Below are 20,570 nucleotides of genomic sequence, written 5' to 3'. Positions count from 1 at the left end.
CCGCTTGAGGGATTTCAGCAGATGGAGCACAGAGGGCCAAGTGGGAGTAGACATCTTGGTGAAAGGGTGTGGGCCTCCTGGCTAGGGGCCTAGAATGGTCAGGAGGGAGGTCTGGCTTCTATCTCTCCAACCAAATGAGTGTGGGAACATTGTTCAGTGACACTTTGCTGTCCTCCAGATTCAGCTCCAAACACTTGGCTGGAGCTGGAATCTCATGGTGGGGAAGAGGAGAGAACTGCTTTTCTCAGTCTGTGTCATAGGCCCTTCCCACCTCCTCCCCTAGAAGGCTCCTCCTGTTTCATTAAACATTTTAGCAATACTCTGACTTGACCCTGTCTAGGCACAGAGAGCTCTGGTGTAGTGAGTCCAAGTCAGAGGGCCAGGCTTGAAATCCACTCCAGGCACTACCCACCTAACCTTGAGCAAATCACTTCTCTCTTCTGGGCCTCAGTTTTCCTCTCCTTAAAGTTGGGGGAGTAGGGCAAGATCATCTCTAAATTACCTTTTAGTTTGCCCCAGGGGCCCTGAAGAAGGCTTCCAGAGCATTAAGTAGATTGACTACAGGAACCTGGGGAAAAAAAGATGTGGCTTGTCAGCCCCAATAAAATATGTAGAATAGGCAGCAACATTTATTGACCCTTCCAGGACCAAAGGACCAGCACAGCCTGCTTGCCCTCCCCTGCCCCCCCCCTACTCATTTAAAACCCTTTACACCCTAGCTCCTTCCTGCTTTTCTAATTGTGCTGACCTACTTGCTGTTCCTTCCACACAACATTACACCTCCCAACTCAGTGCCCTTGTATTGACTAGACCCCATGCCTAGAATGTTCTGCCCCATCACTTCCACTTCTTATAATCTTTGGATTCCTTCAAGACTCCTAATGTAAAGGGCCTCTCCTAGGCCTCCCTACCTTCTTCTTCCATCTCACCTTCCATCTTGGAGGTATCTACTTGTTTTACTTGTTTACACATAGTCTCCCCCATTAGACTGAGCTTCTTGAGGGCTGGGATGGCATTTTGGCCTTTCTTTGTATCCTAAGTTTAGCTCAGGGCCTGGCACACAATCAGTGTTTGATAATAATCAGTGACTATCCTACAGGGATTGGGAGAAGGGAACAGGGGCTGAGCAAGAGCCAATAATCTCCTTGCTCCCTGCTATACTCCTCTGCTTTCCCCCTCAAGCAACTGCCATTTTGGTCTTTGGCTAGAAAGCCTATTAAGGGAGCATGCCTGTTTGTGCCTTTTACAAGAATGGTGGGAAAGAGAGGTGGGAGGAGGGAGCCGGTCTTTGAAAAGTCACAGTAAAGCAGAGCATCAGGGCCTATGAGTAACACTACAACATTTCCCCATCTCCTCAAATGTCTTTACAATCTCAAATAAAAATGGGGCCAGCTGCAGCCAGACCAGAATTTGCTTAGTAGGTAACAGATTTATTGGACTTGCTCATTTAAAAAAAAAAAAAAAAAACTAAGGTTATAAACAACATATGTCAAAAATCCCATAAAACCACTTTGGAAAGCATCTTTCCTGGAAAGCTGAAACTCCTGCTAAGGGTTAGGGTTTGCTTTGCAGAACAGGAAAATGACACCTTGTCTTGCTGGACTGTGGGATGTTCAACAGAAAGAAGCCAAGGGGAAGAGACAGACAGACAGACATAGACAAAGGAGAAGAAAGGGAGGGAAAGAACAGGGAGGAAGAAAAAAGAGGGGACAGAAGAAAGGGAATGAGGGAAGAGAGTGGGACAGAGGAAGGGAGAGAGGGAAAGAGAGAGGGACAGAGTGGAAGGAAAGGAGAAGGAGAAAAAAGGAGGTAGTGGAGGAAAGAAAGGAACAGAGAAAAAGGAAAGAAAGAGGAGAGAATAAAGGGAAGGGGAGAGAGAAAGAAAAGGGAGGGGGAAGAGAGGGACAGAGAAGAAGGAAGGAAGAAAAAGGGAAAGAAGGAAGAAGAGATAAGGGAAGGGAGGGTGGGAGGGAAAGAGAAGAAACAAAGGGAGGGAAAGAAGAAATAACAAAGGGCAGGAGAGAGGGAGGATAACAGAACAGAACAATAATCCTTGCAACAGGATGTTCTGAGTGTGTCTGTGTCCAGTAGCTTCCTGGTCCCCTCCCAGGATGTAATCTGTCCAACCCTCTCTGAGAGCTAATAAGCCCCTATTTACAAATACAGGTGCTGTTGCTATGAGTGACCGTGGCCTACACTGAGTTCTGCCTATACAACTGCTTTTCAGACTATGAGCAGGTACAAAAGGGACTGAAGTCACAGGATCTGAGGGAGGGCCATTGTGGAGCCCAGGACTACAGATATCCTATAATGAGTTCTGCTTTGGAGATGGGGGTCCTGGCTTGGTGGACTCTTCACAGCATCCCAAGGGAAGGCTTCTCAAAGACGTCTTCCTGCTCATTAAGTTATTTAGAGAAAGGATGTAGGGAGAATCAGAAAGACATGCTGCTGGAGTTGGGGAAAGCCCTGGAGCTGGGGGTCCATGAGTCTGCCTCAGACTCATGATTTCACCTCTCCAGGCCTCAGTTTCCTTAGCTGGATGAGATGACCCTACAGCTGTGACATTATCTGTCCAAGTTTCTTTCATCTTTGACATTCCATGTTCCAAGGTCCCCATCCCTCCCTCCATGTCCTTTGTTCCAAAACTCTGATGTTCTCTGATCCAAGACCCATTTCCAACTCTAACATTTTGTGGTCTCTGTTCTAAGGGCCCTTCCAACCCTAGTTTCTGTGATAAAGTATCTTTATCTTCCCATTCATCCATCATGTGACTGGTGTTGGGCTCCATATAATCCATTCGAAGTCCCTCTAAGTGTTGAATCACTTACATCTGTAGGCCTAAAGCAATTCCTTTGGTTTTATCCACTAAATCCCAGATGGATTGGGCTTTGCATTTGTGAAGGGAGTTGCCATAAGGGAGTCTCCTTTCCATCCTGGCATCCTCCTTGACCTGTCTGTCTCCTGGGGATATTTCTGGGGCACAGAACAAGGGGTGGGGTGAGGGGCTGCCAGATGCCTACTGGTATGGAAGGTTAGTAAGGCAATTCTTCTGGGCCATCTTGGACCACATGTGGCTGAGGTCCCTTCCATGTCTGTACTGTAGCTTTGGAGCATCTTTCCTCCTGTAGGACATGACCAATCCCTGTGGTCCCTATGTGCAGTCACGCTCTGAGCCTCAGCAGCAGATGGCTCACTCTCTCTCTCTCACACACACACACACACACACAGAAAGATGACCTCATTCCTTGGACCATCGAGGTGATAGGGTGGGTGGAGCAGAGGCTTTGGTCCAAAATAGCTTTTTTATAATTAGGTCTGTATCTAAAATGCTGATAAAAATGGGTGAGTTGGGCACTGCCTCTCTCTGACTAACCTTGTAATATATGATGCCCCTGGCACCCCAGCAGCAGGGTCCCCCTGAGTCTCCCATGGTCATCTGGCATCTCTAAGGCCCTGGGCCTTGAAAAAGGGAATTTCCTTGCAGCTGTTTGTTCCAGATCTCATAACAGACTCTGGTCTACAAAGAGGAAACCTGGTATTTCCTAGTTACTAAATCCAGGCTGCTCTCAAGCAGATCCCACTGAGTCAGACTCAAATCCTGGAGGCAATTGGATGAAAACCCCAAATGCTCCAAAGAAACAGAGAAATTCAGCAAAATATGTTTGGGTCTGAAGAAAGTGGAAGAAACTAAAGTAGTCCCTTCAAAACCCCAGGGGTTGGGGGCAGGGGGTGGGGGTAGTGGCAAAATATGAGATTAAGAAGAACAGGACCAGGAAGGAGCTCACCACTGGAGGCCAAGGGTCCTTCCTATAGGGTTCCCACAATGCTTATGTCACCCCTTCTTCAGCTGAAATCACCCAGGAATAATGTTGCCAGCACATCAGGAACATGTCCCCAGGCCTTTCCATTGCAGCCCAGTCCAGACACCAAACGCAGGCTTTTGAGAGACAGCATTCATGTTGTGTACTAAAGGGGGCTCCCCCTTTATGAAATCACTCTTAGATTTCAAGCTCTAGGAAAACACTCTTCCCTTTGAAGAACAGAGGGTTCTTTGTTTTATATTTCAGCTGATAGAAATATTCATGAAATCATTGATCAGAGTCACCTTTATGTGCATGTTTGATATGAAGGAATGACTGAAAAAGCACATACAAAGCTCTTACTTTGGGCCAAGCTGTGTCCTAAACACTGGATGTATGGAGGGAAAAGCACAATGGTCTCTATAGGGTACCCATGTGCATGTTGATGAGCCAGTGGGTGCTCTGTCCAGACTATGTCCATTTTGGTTGCTGAATTCCCTTGGCCAAGGCCTATTCGTCATTATTTGGGTCCTAATTGACTCAGAGTGAATGGAAATAGCAAATGTTTCTCTTTTGGACAGAAACCCTGATTGAGTCTTTTTTTTTAATTTTTGACTAGGTATATGAGGCCATTCTTCACCTCATTTTCTTACCTAACCTCAGTCACTGAATGGGTGTTGCCTTGGTCAACTTGAGACATTTTAAAGACCTTGGCTCAAAAAGGTCAAGGGTTCCCACTGCATGCAGCCATCTCCAGTTGTCCTGATCCATAGCCACTGGTTCAGATGATTTTAGAGGAGAGAGTGAGACTGGTGGCTTTGGATAACCCTCCCTCACTTAAATCCAATTCATTTGCTTGTCATGTCATCCCCTTCCTGATGTCATGGTCCTCTTTGAGAACAAAGATCAAACCATAGCATCTATATGTAATCGTTGTGTTTTACATAATTTTACTCTGTGTGAGAGAGAAGAAACTATAGCATTTCATTTTGTTCTTCTTTATCAAAAGTGGATTTACTGTTAACTAAATACAGTAGGAACTCAAATTTGAACTATGATTGTGAGTTCTCAAATGTAGGTAACTATAGGAAATTGTCTAGGCAAGTCTGCCTGTTCCTGTCTACTCTCAGGGTATTCCTAGACAATTCTCATAAGATGTGATAGAAATGTGAATGGATGGCTTGACTGCTCAGTTTTCAGTCATGGTACCACATGTGATAGAGTCTTTGGAAATATTTATTGATAAGTTGTGAGAGCTTTCTTCCCATGACTCCAGGGACAGTGACTTTGGCTGGTGACCAGCTCTCCATCAGGAACATGCTCAAGTTTCACTTCCCCTAGGGAAACCCTTCCACCTGGTGTTAGATGAAGGTGTTAATGGTTGAGAATGGTTTAATCCTTTTCTCTGTATGATTTCCCCCACCTAGTCCTGTTGAACTCTGGACCATTTCCAAAGTACATGTCTGACTGACGGGAGTTTATATTGAGTCAAGCGTTTGTTAACCCAACTGTGAGAAGTCCCAGAGGCGGTTATCTGACACGGATTCTTTCTGCCACCAAGCTGTGCCTGAAGAGATTCAAGGTTGCTGGCTGGGTCAGGAAAAAACCGTGGACCGTTAGTTAACAATCAGATCTAGCCCATAGTAGGATAGGTTGCCTCATTAAGTGGTGAGTTCCTGCCAGCAAAGGTGTTCATGCAGAAGTTGGATGGCTGCTTTTTTGAGGATGTTGCTGTAAAGGAATGCCTCATCAGTAGAGTGGGTCTAAGTGTGCTGAGGACATAAGCCAAGATTTGGGGAATGGAGATGTGCTGCTCAGCCAGTGACAAAAGGAATCCTGCTTTGAAGCTCCTTGCTTCATTTTGTAGGAATAGGTGAGAATATCATAAAACCTGCCCTGAACGGGCAATCAGAAACAAACCAACAACAAAGAGTCTTGTTGACATTATCTGTGAGCAACTTAAATAACTAACAGTGAATAGTTGAGTAAATCATGGTGCATTTGTGAAAGGGCATAGGAGAGGAACTGAGTCTGAGGGAGAGGAAGTACTAAACCAGGTCAACACCTTCTCTATAATATAGGTATGCCTGTGTGTGTGTTTGTGTGTGTGTGTGTGCATGCATGTGTGTGTTTGTGTGTGTGTGTGTGCGTGCTTGCACGTGCGTGCGTATGTGTGTGGTCTTAGTGAGTTTCCCAGAACACTGTACCAGAGACATTACTTGAACCCAGGGCTTCCTGACTTGGAGTCTGGCTCTCTATGCATAGTGCTTCTAGATCATATTCGCATAATAACTATTACAATGCAATTAAGATTGATGGTGAGAGGAGTATAAAGTAATCTGAAGAGGCCTTAGGCAATAATGCAAAATTTTTTAAAAAACATAAATAAAAACAGAAGCAATGGAATGAAGAGAAAATTGAAGAACAAAAGCCCAATCTAAGAAAAGAATTATGAAATAGAGACTTGGAGGCTGTGATTGAGAAGCTGCTCCTTGATTCAGGAGTTAGATTTTTGCTTTTTCTTTGTATGTCCATGTACTTAGCACAATGCTGGCTTGACACATCCATCAGACGCCTATAATCAGGGCTTGCTGATGAATTGACTAATTAGGACATTTGGGGGGGTTGAAATTAGTGAAAGTAATTTAAATGCAAATTACTGAGCAAGTTTAATTGGGGTATATTGACATTCTATATAAGGTTTTGAATAAATAATTTTTAAGTCAGTCAGGAGGCAGAGGGATCCAAGCAAGGCAGAAGCCAGCCAGTCTTGAAACACAGCTTACCAATAATGGAAGTCCATGGCCCCCACCACAGGGACTCTGAACAGCTGTCCCAGAATGACAAGAGCTGTCAGCAAGATGGAATTTAGAGCCAATTCTCGTAAAATGAAATTTAATAGGGATAAATATAAAATTCTATACTTGGCTTTTTAAAAATTCAACTGCTTATCTCTAGCATGGAGTAAGCATGACTAGATAGTAGTCTGGCTGAAAAAGTCTCAGGGTTTGAATGGACTTGAAGCTCCATATGAGTCAGCAGTGTGACCAGGAAGCCAGAAGAGTGTTTCTCTAACAATTCGTTGTGGAGAGCAGCTAGGGGTTGCTGCGAGGGAATAGAGTTAGAAAGGCCTGAGTTCCAGTCCAGCCTCAGACTCCCTAGCTGGGTGACCCCATTTGCCTCAGTTTCTTCATCTATAAAACCATCTGGAGAAAGAGATGGCAAACCCTTCCAAACCCCAAATGGGGTTAGGAATAGTCTGACATGACTGAAAATGACTGAACAGCAACACCAAAGTACTGTACATATATAAACCCATTGGAGCCTTACAACAACCCTGGGAAGTAGATGCTATTATTATGCCCAAATTACAGATATGGAAACTGAGATAGTTCGTGGCTAAGTGATTTGCTCAGGGTCACCCAGCTAAGTGTGTGTCTAAGCCAGGATTTAAACTAAAGGAGTTCTATCTCCAAGGTCAGCACTCCATCCACCATGGCACAAACTAACTGCTAGATGTTTTCTTGTTCAGTTCAGTGTTGGACTTAAGGCTCTCTGAGGTTCCCTCCTTCTGGCATCAGGAATCAACTTTTGCTGGAAGATTTCCCACTTCAAAAAAGGCATATATATCCTGCCTGGTTGGTCCTTTCTGGTCTTGTCTGGCACAGTTGTGGGTATTGTCAGAGAGCCACAGACATGGGCATCTTACGTGCTTTTCAGCCCCCTTCACTCAAATCTTTTCCTTCCCTCTCAACTATTCAGCTCCTTGGGTACCAAGGCCTCATTGCTCAGTGTTTGCCATCTCCAGAGAACTTAGTCATTCAACAGACATCTGTAAATGGGCAGTGCCCTGAACTACACAAACAAAACAAAGCCTTCTACCTCTTAGCTCATTGGATTTTCTCCATAAGCCTTTGAGGTGGTCCCATTTCAAAGGTAACAAAATTGAGGGTAAATGGCTGGCAGACATCTTTTGAGTTGGAAGCTAGGGCTTTTCCTATGATGGAACTCTGCTTTCCCAAGGACTCCCTTGAGTTAGGAGTCCAAGGGGAAGATAAATACTTCTGGGAGAAGGGGATTCTAGCTCCAAAGCAGCATAGGAATAAGAGTGGGGAAGAAGCCTAGGACCCCAGTTTCTCTCTAAAGTCCCAAAGCACTTTGGAGGGCTGTGCCCACAAATGCTGTAATGACCTAGTGGGGGGGGTAGGGGGCAGGTTTGTATAGCTGACAGGCTGGAGCACTCAGAGGAGCTAGATCTTTACCCAGTCTTTCTCGTACAGTTTTCAGAACAAGCAGGAAAACAAAGCCCTTCATGAGGGGACGGGGCTTGTGCTGCCCATTCAGGCTCCACCATTTCCCAGAGCCAGTCAACTAGAAGGGAGACTTGGCAAGCCTTAGGACTCAGAAAGCTCTGAGGTCATCCCAGGAGCCCCACTAGGCTGAACCTAGCTCTGATGGGATTGGGGGGAGGGGGTGGTCATCTCTGGTAAGAGCAGCAGGCTGCTGAGGGTATGTCTCTGAGATGCCCCACTGAACTTAGTACCAGAGCTGGGAAGGAACACAGAGATTCAGCTGCTGGAGCTCGTGGAGAGACCTCTGGGCCCAGTCATGCAACAACTGAGAGCACTTTGGTCACCCTCGTGATGTCCTTGAGGGGCATCTACCCCGAGGAGGTCAAAGGCAAAACCAGCAACTTCCTGGCAGCCCTGTTTGTGGGAGCACCAAAGGAACCATGTGCCTGAGATCTGTTGCAGTCCTAAGTGAACAGGAGGGGAAGGAAGGGTGTGTCTGGGCGGGGGGGGGGGGAAGACCTTTCTCTGGGCTACACGTTTCACAAATAACCCTTCGTAGGTAGATACTATTATGATCCCCATTTTTCAGAAGAGGAAACTGAGGCAAATCAAAGTTAGGCAACTTGGCCAGGGTCATACAGCTACTAAGTATCTGAGATTATATTGAATTCAGGTCTTCCTCCAATGACCAGTGAGACCAGTAGGCATGACAACAACTATATAAACAAAACAAAACCAGCAGGTTAAATACAATGACCAGTCTTGGCCCCAAACTACAGAGATGTGGAGAGTCCCCAGTGCCAACCAGGGGAGTTGTTGTACTCCTTTGATCAGTTTGAGATAAAGAAAAGCATGGAGGACACTGGGAATGACTTGAGAGAAAAAGCAAAGGACAGCCAACTCTTAAAATCACTTTGCAAACACTATCTCATTCCTCACAACAAATCTCTGAGGAAACCAAGACCCACTGGAGTCAAGTGACTTGTTGGAAGTCACCCTTCAAGAACCCCTGGCACCTTTTCAGCTTCACCCTTTGACTTCCTGCCCCTTCCCCAAGACTTAGGGCTCTGTGTCTGGGGAATGACTGTCCCCCAAGTTGGGACTGTTCTAAAAAAAGACCCGCATGGCCTGAATTTCCTGAAGTGGGGCTCATTTTCCTTAGAAGTTATTTCCACGAAATTGTCTGTGACTTCAGTGTCAGTGAAACTGTTGCCACTTCTTTTAAGCACCCATTCACTTATGCTAAATTACCCTGGGTGAGCATGTGTTCCCCACATGGTTGGATTATGATCATCTATCCTCTTATAATAATGAACAAATTGAAGCATGATTGGCAAAATAAACTGCTGCTACCCTCCCTTCACCCTGTGGACAACAATCCTATCTCAAGGACCAAGCCCCATTCTCCCAGATGGGTTGGTGTTGTTTGTTGTTGTTGTTTGTTCTTCCTTCTCTAAGAGGACCATGACATCATGGAGGGGATGCCATGACATGCAAGTGAATTAGATTTAAGTGAGGGATTGACAAGTGGTTAAAGGATATGCAAAAGCAATTTACAGATGAGAAGATTAAAGCAATCCATAGCCATATGAAAAATTGCTCTAAATCATTACTTATTAGAGAAATGTAAATTTAAGCTTCTCTGAGGTAATACCTCACATCTCTCAGACAGGACAATAATGACCAGAAAGGACAATGATCATTGTTGGAAGGGATGTGGGAAATCTGGGACACTAATGCATTGTTGGTGGAGCTGTGAATTCATCCAACCTTTCTAGAGAGCAATTTGGGATTAAGGCCAAAGGGAAACAAAAATGTGCATACCCTTTGACCCAGCAATACCACTATTGGGTCTATATCCTGAAGAGATGATGAAAAAAGGGTAAAATCATCACTTGTACAAAAATATTCATAGCAGCCCTGTTTGTGGTGGCAAAGAATTAGAAATCAAGTAATGTCCTTCAATTGGGGAATGGCTTAGCAAACTGTGGTCTATGTGTGTGATGGAACACTATTGTTCTATTAGAAACCAGGAGGGATGGGAATTCAGGGAAGCTTGGGGGGATTTGCATGAACTGATGCTGAGTGAGATGAGCAGAACCAGAAAAACTCTGTACACCCTAACAGCAACATGGAGGTGAGGATCAACTCTGATGGATTTGCTCATTCCATCAGGCAACAATTAGGGACAATTTGGGGCTCTCTGCAATGGAGAATCTCATCTGTATCCAGAGAAAGAACTGCGGAGTTGGAACAAGACCAAGGACTATTACCTTTAATTTAGAAAAAACCTGATATCTTATTGTCTGATCTTGTTATCTCTTATACTTTGTTTCTTCCTTAAGGATCTGATTTCTCTCTCATCACATTCAGTTTGGATCAATGTATACCATGGAAACAATGTCAAGACTGGCAAATTCCCTTCTGTGGGGGATAGGGGAGGGAAGCAAGATTAGGGGAAAGGTTGTGAAACTCAAAATAAATCAAATCTTTATAATTCAAAAAAAAAGAAAAAAATGATTTAAGCGAAGGAGGGTCTGTGCTAAGTTGCCAGGCTCAAAGTCAGCAGGGCTCTGGCCTTGAGTCTTGACCTTAAGCAGGCTGGGTAACTGGAGGCAAGTCCCCTCCCTTGTCTGGCTCCAAATAGGCATTCCAATCCCTTCTCTGCCTATTGTGTCATGAAGGTCAAATGAGATCCACTATGAACAGAAAAGGTACAGGGATGACAGATTGGAGCTAACCACCAGAGGAATGACTTGAAGGAAGCCAGAAAGCAGAGACAGAGACAGAGACAGAGACAGAGACAGAGACAGAGACAGAGACAGAGACAGAGAGAGAGAGAGAGAGAGAGAGAGAGACTGAGACCGAGACCCCAACTGATTGACTTCCAGGTGTGGAGAACAGTCAGTGAAAATGCTCAAAGTCTGGAGATGGAGTGTGGTGTATGAGAAATTACATGTCACAGGATCAAAGAGTACATGGGGGTGGGGTGGGGCATAAAGAGGCTGGAAATGTTGGAAAGGGTTAGCAATGCCAGAGCAGTTTGGATTTAATCCTGGAGGTGATAAGAAGTCACCAGAGTTTATTGAATAAAGAGAATCCTGGCTGCTGAGTGGAGAATGGAACCAAGTAGAGAGAGTGAGAAGAGAATCAATGAGGGTGATCATGACATCAAAAAGAAAAGACAAAAAAGTATTTATGATGCACTGAAAGATCCACCAAGTTCCTCCATACTCTTTTCTAAAGCCTGCCTTTACAACCCAGTATATCACATACCCAGAGGAAGTTTGTTTCGCTAAAGAAGTAACCCACCTGGGGAAGGACTGGCATCCTCTTGGCCCTACTGAGCACTCTCCTGTTATAGGTCTAAAGGCTTTGCAAAGGATGAGATGCTGAGAATCTTATCTTTGAGGAAATTTGGCTGGACTTGACCCTTATAGCCAATCATATCCCCAGGAAAACCCAACCCACCCCACCCTACTACCCAGAAGAGAGAAGCAAATTCAGAAGGGCATACAAACAAGACAGACAGTGGCAAATGTGTTCCCTAGAAAAGACACTTGAAAATCAAACTAACATTTTCTGTTTCTTGTATATTGAAATGTTGAGGTTAAATTCAAAATAAATAAAATGTAAATATTTTTTTCAAGTTTGCTTTTGTTTTAAGAAAGAATGGGGTTTTAGGAAGACTGCATTAGAGAAGGGGAAGCCTGGGGGCAGGCACTGGTCCCACCAGGAGGATGGGAGTGGAGAGAAGGGGAGGGGGGGAAAAGAGGAGGGTACTTGTATGTGAGAGAATGCTATAGAGGTCAACTCAACAAGATTTGGCAACCAATTGGATGAGAACTGGAAGATTCAAGGATATTGGGAACCTGACTTTCTGGTTCTATCAAAGCATCTTCACCAGATATAGGGAAATTTGGAAAAAGGGGTTTGGGGGAAAAGATAATGAATATGTCCTTTTGGACATGTTGACCAACAGTTAAGAGAGTTGAGGATAGAGGCAGTGACTGAGAAGGAATGCAGTGGCAGTAGATGAGATTCTCAGGGGGAAACTAGAGCTCAAAACAGCAGCAATCTAGGAAGAGAGGAACACTGACCAATGGTGGGCAATTATTTGACAAAAGAGACTGAGAAGGGAGCAATCAGAGGCAGAAGCAGAAGCACCAGGAAAACTAAGGGAAGAGAGAGTATTAAGAGTGGCAGAGGGGTGGCTAGGTGGCATAGTGGATAAAGCACTGGCCTTGGAGTCAGGAGTACCTGGGTTCACATCTGGTCTCAGACACTTAATAATTACCTAGCTGTGTGGTCTTGGGCAAGCCACTTAACCCCATTTGCCTTGCAAAAACTTTAAAATAAAAAGAGTGGCAGAGAAAGGATATGGAGAGGGAGAATCCTCCCCTCTCCCCCTCCCCACAGGCTGAATGTAAGGATCAAGGGAAAGACTGCCAAGTGATTTGTAGGCCTTGAAGCCTTAAGCCACCCCTGCGAATGGCAAGGAATTTTCATTTCTTTTTCCCCCTCTCTTTGCAGGTCCAGTTAAAAATAAGAAAAAGGGTAAGATACCTCATTTGCTTTTCTTTCTGGTGTGTGTGGTTGAATGACTTTCTCCTAAGAAACAATGGGTAGTTTCCCACTGAGGCCTCCTTGGCTTGGACATCCTCCATGTCACTGACATGCAGCCCACTGCACTAGAGATTGCATCAGTCAGTCAATGAACATTAAGAAGCATCTATGATGCCCCAGGCCCTGCACTAGTAACATTAAATTAGACTAACTCATGAGGGCCTTTCTAGAAACGTGTTGTCAAGTAGAGAGAAGCTGAATGGCTTCCTGGTGAGAGCCCATTCGAAGTGAGGCCAACTGGAGGCCAAGCCCGAGTGGAGGCTCTTTCTTGGAGGTTTTTCCATCTTCCCTTTATGCCCGTTTCTCTTCACTCTTCTCAGGGACTTTTCTCTTCCTACAGTCAGGAGGCAGAGCTTCATGGAACTCCTGGCTAAACTCTCACAAAACCTCATAAACTTTCCCTCTTTTCCTTAGTGGCATTGAATGTCACAGCCAAGAGGATCTTGGAAACTTAGAATCTCCATAATGATCACAACCACTGTTTGTGTAGGCTTTGCTCAAAGCCCTTCAATGATGGCAAACCCACCACTTCCCCTAATGACCTGTGCCATTTTGGATCAGGAGTCTGAATCTGCTCTTCGATAACTTCCATTTAGGGCTGATCCTTCTTTTCCAAGTAGAAGAACTTCCTAGGAGGATCAACCTGGCCAAGGTCAACTCCTTGCTGACCCAGTTAAAGACTAAGGTCTTTGTTCTGGTCTTGCAAATGTCTCCCATTCCCCACTGGCACCACACTGGACATTCTTTTCTAGCACTAATAGAATGGGATGAGAGGTCTCTGTGTCTGAGCTGTTTCCAAGGCCCTTCTCACCTACTTCCTGCTTCCTGAAGGCCTAAACTGGGCTAGGAGTCATACTTGGGGTAACAAAGGGATGGATGTGAGACATGTTGGAGAAGTGATTGGTCCTGGAAGTTCCCCAAATTTAGAAGTTGTCCAAACCAATGCTTTTCCCATTGGAGATCTGAATCCTGTGTCAGTTCCAATCCTTTGACCTACCACTGCCCATTGAGTCTGGAACCTCCTCACCTTGCCCTGAAGTCACTGCACTAGCTGCCCTCCTCTTTGCATCACCATCTTGGGGGCCACTGGGAAGGGTTGTAGTGGATTGATTAGAGATTTTAGGGGAAGATGCCTTGAAGAGGGATTGACCCTCTGGTACCACTGCCAAGCCTGTCTGAACCTGTCTGACATGAGGCAGAACAACTACCCTGCCTCCTCCTCTAAGGTAGCCTCCAGGGACTTGGGGAAAGGGGGAGGGGAGAGTCCCTCAGAGCCCAAGCCCAGCCCATGGGTCTGTTGGTTCAGGGAGTCAGTGGCCTGGGAGCTCTCTCCCCTTCTGAGGCCTCCAGAGAAGAAGTAACAGATTCTGCAACTGGGGTAAGGGGGAAGAGAAGACAATATTGACCAAGTTTGCTCTTTGGGGGGCCACCCCTGAATCCCCAAAGATGGTCTGATTGTGAATCTCATTTTTGTTTTGTTTTCTCAGGAAAAAAGGCTGGACCACCCGGACCAAATGGGCCCCCAGGTCCCCCTGGGCCTCCAGGCCCTCAAGGACCTCCAGGAATTCCAGGAATCCCTGGCATTCCTGGAACAACGGTCATGGGACCCCCTGGCCCTCCTGGTCCCCCTGGCCCTCAAGGCCCCCCTGGGTTGCAAGGCCCCTCAGGTGAGTGCCTCTGTGTCCCCACTGAGAGAGGAGGCCAGAGGACTTTTGCAAGTAAGTACCTTCATATTTGTGGGTACAAAGGAGGATCTGGGCTTTTGGTAAGGTTGGAGTATTTAAGAGGAGGGCCAAAAGGACATATCTGCCCAGGGGCCTCCCACAACCTCTACTTTGTGCCCCTCCAGTACAAGTCTTCTCTTAGCATTTGGCCTCTGTCTTCGGTTTGACCACATGACCAGCTACTAGGGGAGAAATGGACTCCCAGATTTGAGTCCCAAATGATTTCTGCATAAAACTCGAAGGTATCTTAGAACCTAGAACATGGAATGTCATACCTGGGAGGTGCCTTAGAACAGGAGATGGCAGAACTGGAAGATATATTGGGACTGGAATTTGGGTTCATGAGAATTCAAGTTTTTGGCCAGCCCCTAGAAACAAGAGTACTTGGCAAATGTTTGGGGATGGTCAGTGCCAAGTCTCAGAGTTAGGACTCCTACAGTCTCCCCTGTAATCCATGGACTTGTTGTCCAGTCTCCCCTGTAATCCCTGGGTCCCTTCCCCTGGTGACTGAGAGTGGAGCCTCTGGTCTGGGCCTGTTAGAGATGGGTTCTCTATCCAGCTTCCCCATCTTACCCAAAGTCAAGGCTCCTGGCCCAGGAAATGAGCCAAGCCCTGGGGACTAAGGACACCCATAGACAGCTCATGAACAACTCAAACGCTGTCTCCTTAGTGCAGGACCAGTTAGGGCCTGGCGGGGAGGGGGGCCCTTCTCTCCCTCCCCCTCCCCTCCCTAGGGAGCTGCAGCTGGATTTGATCCCTGGAAGAAGGAAGGCCAGACTGGCAGTGCCCACCCACTAGGGCCTCTCATGTACTACCAGTCTGATGCCCTGCTTTTCTTTTAACAGGTGCAACTGACAAGGCTGGAGCTCGAGAGATCCAGGTGAGTCCGAGAGGATGCTCCTGTCTTGGTCACATACTGGGCCAGTGACTTCTGTCCCCACCCTGCTTTCCCTCATATTTCCCTCCAAATGAGGAAGTGGCCCCAAGGACAGGCTTTCACCAGGGTCTTCTGACTCCAGTGCCAATGCCATACTTCCCACACCAACCTTGCCATTCCAGTAGCAAGCAGCTCTGGAGGCTTTTTTCTGTCCAGGTCCTACCTTGAGTGTGGGAAGCACCAGAGGTGGCTGAGCAGTCCTAGCTCCCTTCCCTTGCCCCCATTTTGAGGCCTCCAGTCCTTCCCCATAGTATCTGGGCTTCCACAGTGCAGATCTCTTCCCAGTCTGTGGCCATGTGTGCCAAGGGGGTCTTCTTCACTTTCCCAGGGTTCCTCCTTAGCCTCCCTCTGTGCAAGAGGAAGCAGGGTTAGGATGAGGTGCCCAATGTCACCCAGCTACCCTCAGCATCTACTCTCTTCTCTTCCTTGCAGCCAGCTGTGGTGCATCTCCAAGGCCAAGGCTCTGCCATCCAAGTGAAGAATGGTAAGAATCCCAGGAGGAGCTCCCCATCCCTATTGCTCCCTTCCTCCTGCCTCCTTCTTCCCCACCCCCCACCCCCTTCCAAGGGAAGGCTGGGCTGCAATTCCTCCAAACAGACTCCTGACATAGACATTTATGAACATTCATGTTCACAGCCAACCTGCAGAGAAACCATATGATATTAGAGATAGAGGGAGTACATGGCACAGGGAGGGAAACTGAGGCCCCATCAAGGAGTAATGAGTCCTGTAAAAGACTCCATCTTCTCTCTTAAGGAGCCAGGCCATCCCCAGCTGCCCAGCTTCCCAAGCACTGAGCCCCATCCATTTCCTTGGGGCAACATCCTGGGCACAATGATTCTGATTTACCTTGCCAGATGAGAACCTGACAGGCTCCAAAACATAGAGACTTGTCCAAGGTCCCACACGCCGATGAAAGCCAGTGAAGGAGGTCATGGGTGGTATTATGGACAGCAAGGTGGAACCATTGGGCCTAGCCAAAAATGGAAGTCAGTACATCCAAACTCAGTGGCCACTCTGTCCAGACTGTGACTCTAACACACTGCCCATCATCTGGCCATCTGGGCCACAGATAGCAAAGAGCTCTCTTTTTCAGAGAGCCTCCTCCACTGATTTCCCTCTCAGCTCCAGTCACACTGACTCAGCCATGTCTGAAGAGTAAGGCCAGGGGAAAAGGGCTCCTTCCTTTCCACTAGACTTGAGGTAGCACAAAGGCCCCTTCCTCTGCTACCTTCACATTGCCTGCTCTGGTCTAGGCCCCATGATGGGCCTAGGAATTGATCCTCAGCCCTAGCTCTGGCCACCTCAGTCCCCAAGGAGATTAGTCCTCCTCGGGGACTCACAGCTGCTCCCACAAATCCCAAAACAAATTTCTTCTCATCTCCCAAGGGTCTTCAGTAGCAGCCTGGGTGGATGTGCTTTGGGAGATGTCTTAGGGTCTGATGCTCTTGGGGAACAGGAGGCTAATCATTTTCCCATCTGCAATAATAGTGGCCTGGGGAGAAAGAAGGAGCAGAGACAAGCCTGAGGGTTTCCTTCTGTGAGAAAGCTGGTATATAAAGAAACTCAGGAAGTTGTAGGAAGAGGGGGGCACTAGGAAATGGGCCTGAGCTTCCTGAAGGGAGCAAATGAGTGAACCCAGTGGGTACCTCCCCAAAGTCATTGGCAGAAAAGACTCCAAAGAAGGAGCTGCTGCTCTCCCTCCTCATCCCTGTCCTTCCCTCACTTCTAGTACTTACCCAATTCCCAGCTCACCTGCCATCCACAGACAGATCTTGATTTACCTAAGGGGAGGATTTTACCCCTGCCCATCTACTTTACTTAGCCTAGTTAACAAAATCACCTGCAAAATGATACCTTTATGCTCACATGAGTTATCAGTGCAGACATTTGCAGAGAGAATTAGAAAACCAAAGGTCAGGTGACTGCTCCGGTCTGCTCAGTTCTGGGCAGTCAGCCTTGCCTAAGCCTTTCCCCATCTATTGACCCCACCACCCCTTCTTACTGAGGTCTGGCCAGGAATCTTGTTTTGGGAAGCTCTCAAAGCCTCTCGTTTCCCTCATTTAGTTGACAATTAGACTTTGGGAATTCTTTGAATAAAGTCAAATTTGGGTGATGCCAGTTGAGGTTAAGCAAGACCTGGCTGGACTTGTCTTCATCTGGACATTGGCTCCCCCCCCCATTACAGTGTGTCCTTCACAGTAATGCCATTGATTGATGTGGTCTTGACAGAAATGCTAGGTGCCTACTGAAAGCTTATGGACCCACTGGCTCCCTTGGGAAAGCACAGGAGGACAGGGGTCACCCAGTGAAGGGTGAATCCTGATTTTTGTGTGGCCTAAAGAAGGCCTTTTGATTCTACAGACCTCAGTTTCCTCATCTGTAAAATGGGGAGGGGTTAGGGATTGGACTAGATGATCTTTAGAGCCTCATCTGTTCTAGATCTAAGAACTATGCGCACACACACAGACACCCACACACACACACATAATCTGGATCTCAGATCCCTCTTAGAAAGTCACAAAGGGAACAGTATCCCAGAGCAGGAACTTCACATATCATCCATTTCAACCCTGTGTTTTATGGGCAGAGACTGAAGGTCCAAGAAGGGCCATGGCCTGGGCCTGCCCCATGTCCCAAAGTCCCTTAGCCCCCTGCTTCCAGTCTTAGAGCTTAGACCAGAGACCTGCTCTGCCACACATGAACTTGGCCTCCTCCCCGATGGTCTTGGAGAGCCCCAGAAGGGAGGGATAAGGGAATAGGCAGTGCCCCCCCACACTGTAGACTTGGATAGGCTGGGCCCCTCTTGCTCTTGGGGGGAGGGGGGGTTGTGTGGCCACACTGTTTTTCTGACATGTACTGAGTGACTGCCGTTCTCTCATACTGAGATCTTTCAGGTGGAGTGCTCAATGACTGGTCTCGCATCACCATGAACCCCAAGGTGTTTAAACTGCACCCCCGCAGCGGGGAGCTGGAGGTACTGGTGGACGGCACCTACTTCATCTATAGTCAGGTAGAAGTGAGTACGGTCTGAGGCCCAACTCTTTTCCTAGATGCAGATTGCAGCTCCCCCGCTGGCCACTGGGGGCGCTGCAGAGCCAGCCGAGGCAGGCTGATGGGGCGGGGAGGGACGGTAGACAAGAAGGGCACAGCGGCCCTGCAGCCCAGCCTCCTGAGGCTGGGGGATCCAGGGAGCTGTATGTGTTTGTGTATAGGGACTCCTTACCCATGTATGTCTGGGGCCTGCTACTATGAGATGAATGCTTCACCATGAGTTGGGTTTGCTAAGAAAGGTCCAGGTCCTTGAAGGCCTACAGTGCAGGGGAGGGCTGTTGTGGAGGGCAGATCATTTGGCATCTCTGAACAGCCTGTTTGTGGGGATTCCCCCTCACCAGCTGCTCTGCTTCAGTCCACCCTCTATGATCAAGTGACAAATAGACACAGAGCAGTGAGTCTGTGAGGGGGGCACTCAGGATACTGGGGTAAAGAAGGCCCCTTCTGGCCACTCTCCACCCCTTTCCTCAATTGATTTGTCTCTCTATCTCTGTCTCTTTCTCCCTCTTTCCATCCCTCTCTTCGTCCCTCCTTCCTTCCCTCTCTCTCCCTCTGTGTGTCTCTCTGTCTCTCTGTCTCTTTCTCTCTCCCTCCTACCCTCTCTCCCTCCCCTTCTCTTTCCCTCTCCTGCTCTCATTTAAGCCCCTCTTTCTTTGCCTATACCTCAGGTCCATTGGCCTGAGCAGGTGTCTCTATTAAGGAAGGTGACAGAGCCTAAAGCTTGGGCCTTCTCTACACTATAAGGTGGAGAGCTGGCCAGCCCAGCTGAGTGAAGAAAAGCCTGGCCAGAGGAGGGGCTGGTTGGTTCAGTCCAGAACCTGATTCCTTGCCATGGAAATGGCAGAATCACAGACTTGAGAGGGACTGCAGAGATCCCCTAGTCCAAACCAGGATGCTCAGCCAATGGCCAGCCAGCTCCCAAAGAGCCCTTCCCTTCTGGGCCTTCCCTCCACACCCCAGCAGAGCCAGATCCATCTCTCTGCCACCTACAAAGCAGCCCTTCCAAGGTGTGGCTGTGTGTCTCCTAGAATGGCTCTTACCTGGGCCCAGGGAAAAGGGCCAATACACATTATCTCAGCTACCTGGCCCCCAAAGTCATGGAGTCATCCTTTTTTCCCCAGAGCCTGAGGCTGAGCAAGGGAATAGGTAAATGACTTCTGTGGCTGAACACCACATCTTCTGCTATACCAGACCACCAGAAGACTGGTTCCAAGAGAGAAAGGATGGATGGATGGATGGATGGATGGATGGATGGATGGATGGATGGATGGATGGAGGGGAGGGAGGGAGGAATGGAGGGAGGAATGGAGGAAGGAAGGAAGGAAGGAAGGAAGGAGGGAGGGAAAGAAGAAAAGGAGGAAGGGAGGATAGAAGGAAGGGAGGGAGGAAACGGGAAGGAGAGAGGGGACAAGGAAGGAAGGAAGGAAGGAAGGAAGGAAGGAAGGAAAGAGACAGGGATAGGAGAGACTGGGAAAGGAAAGAGGATAGGAAGAAGATAGAAGATTCATCTGGATGCTCTCAGATGAGGAAGCTGGCCTTCCTATTTCCTCTACCCGACTGCTTCTCTAGGTCTAGTTCCCTTTCCTAAATAAAAGAGCTTCCCTTGTGTATGTGGACCTCCAGGACTAGGCAGAGAATACTCAATGAAAATGCAAGTTGCCTATAGAGGGCCTCATGGAGCTGCCCAGCTCCCCAGTTGGTCTTATAGGAAGTTCCTTGGCCAGCCACACTCAGCTCCTGTCTAGGGCTCCCCTGGATGACAGGCAGCTTGGAGGCTTCTTCACTTTTAGTAATCATCGGGGCTGAATAAACGAACCTGGGAGATGATCCAGTTCAAGCCAGCCATTTGAGACAGGAAGTGATTTCCCCAAGTTCACACGACAAGTCAGCGGCAGAGCCAGGACTCAAACCCTGGGCTCTTACCCTCCAGTCCAGAACCCTTTCCCTTGCATTACCCCAAAGTCACAGAACCGAGAAACAAAGGACCTGCCACCCTGCTGGTATGTTGACAGCTTGATCCTCAGAAGCCTTGGGATGGCCTGGTCCAGCCCGGCTCTCAGCCTGGTAGGGCCTGCTCCTCCCTCCAGGGAGAGATACCCGCACAGTCCTGCCCCATCTCATCCCTCCTTGTACCCTT

At 47.6% G+C, this 20,570-nt stretch overlaps 1 protein-coding gene across 1 annotated transcript in view; it reads left to right on the top strand.

The window, feature by feature from the left end:
* The window catches only part of EDA (ectodysplasin A), a 193,180-nt gene that overhangs the window by 162,401 nt on the left and 10,209 nt on the right, over window positions 1-20,570 (top strand). Inside the window, exons 3-7 of the mRNA XM_074201865.1 lie at window positions 12,626-12,649; window positions 14,206-14,385; window positions 15,288-15,322; window positions 15,812-15,863; window positions 18,268-18,398. Coding sequence (XP_074057966.1) covers window positions 12,626-12,649; window positions 14,206-14,385; window positions 15,288-15,322; window positions 15,812-15,863; window positions 18,268-18,398 — 422 coding nt within the window. The remainder of the gene's footprint in view (window positions 1-12,625; window positions 12,650-14,205; window positions 14,386-15,287; window positions 15,323-15,811; window positions 15,864-18,267; window positions 18,399-20,570) is intronic.

This window comes from Macrotis lagotis, chromosome X, assembly GCF_037893015.1.
Source record: "Macrotis lagotis isolate mMagLag1 chromosome X, bilby.v1.9.chrom.fasta, whole genome shotgun sequence".
Lineage (NCBI taxonomy): Eukaryota > Metazoa > Chordata > Mammalia > Peramelemorphia > Peramelidae > Macrotis > Macrotis lagotis.
This window is presented reverse-complemented; position numbering and strand designations above follow the sequence as displayed.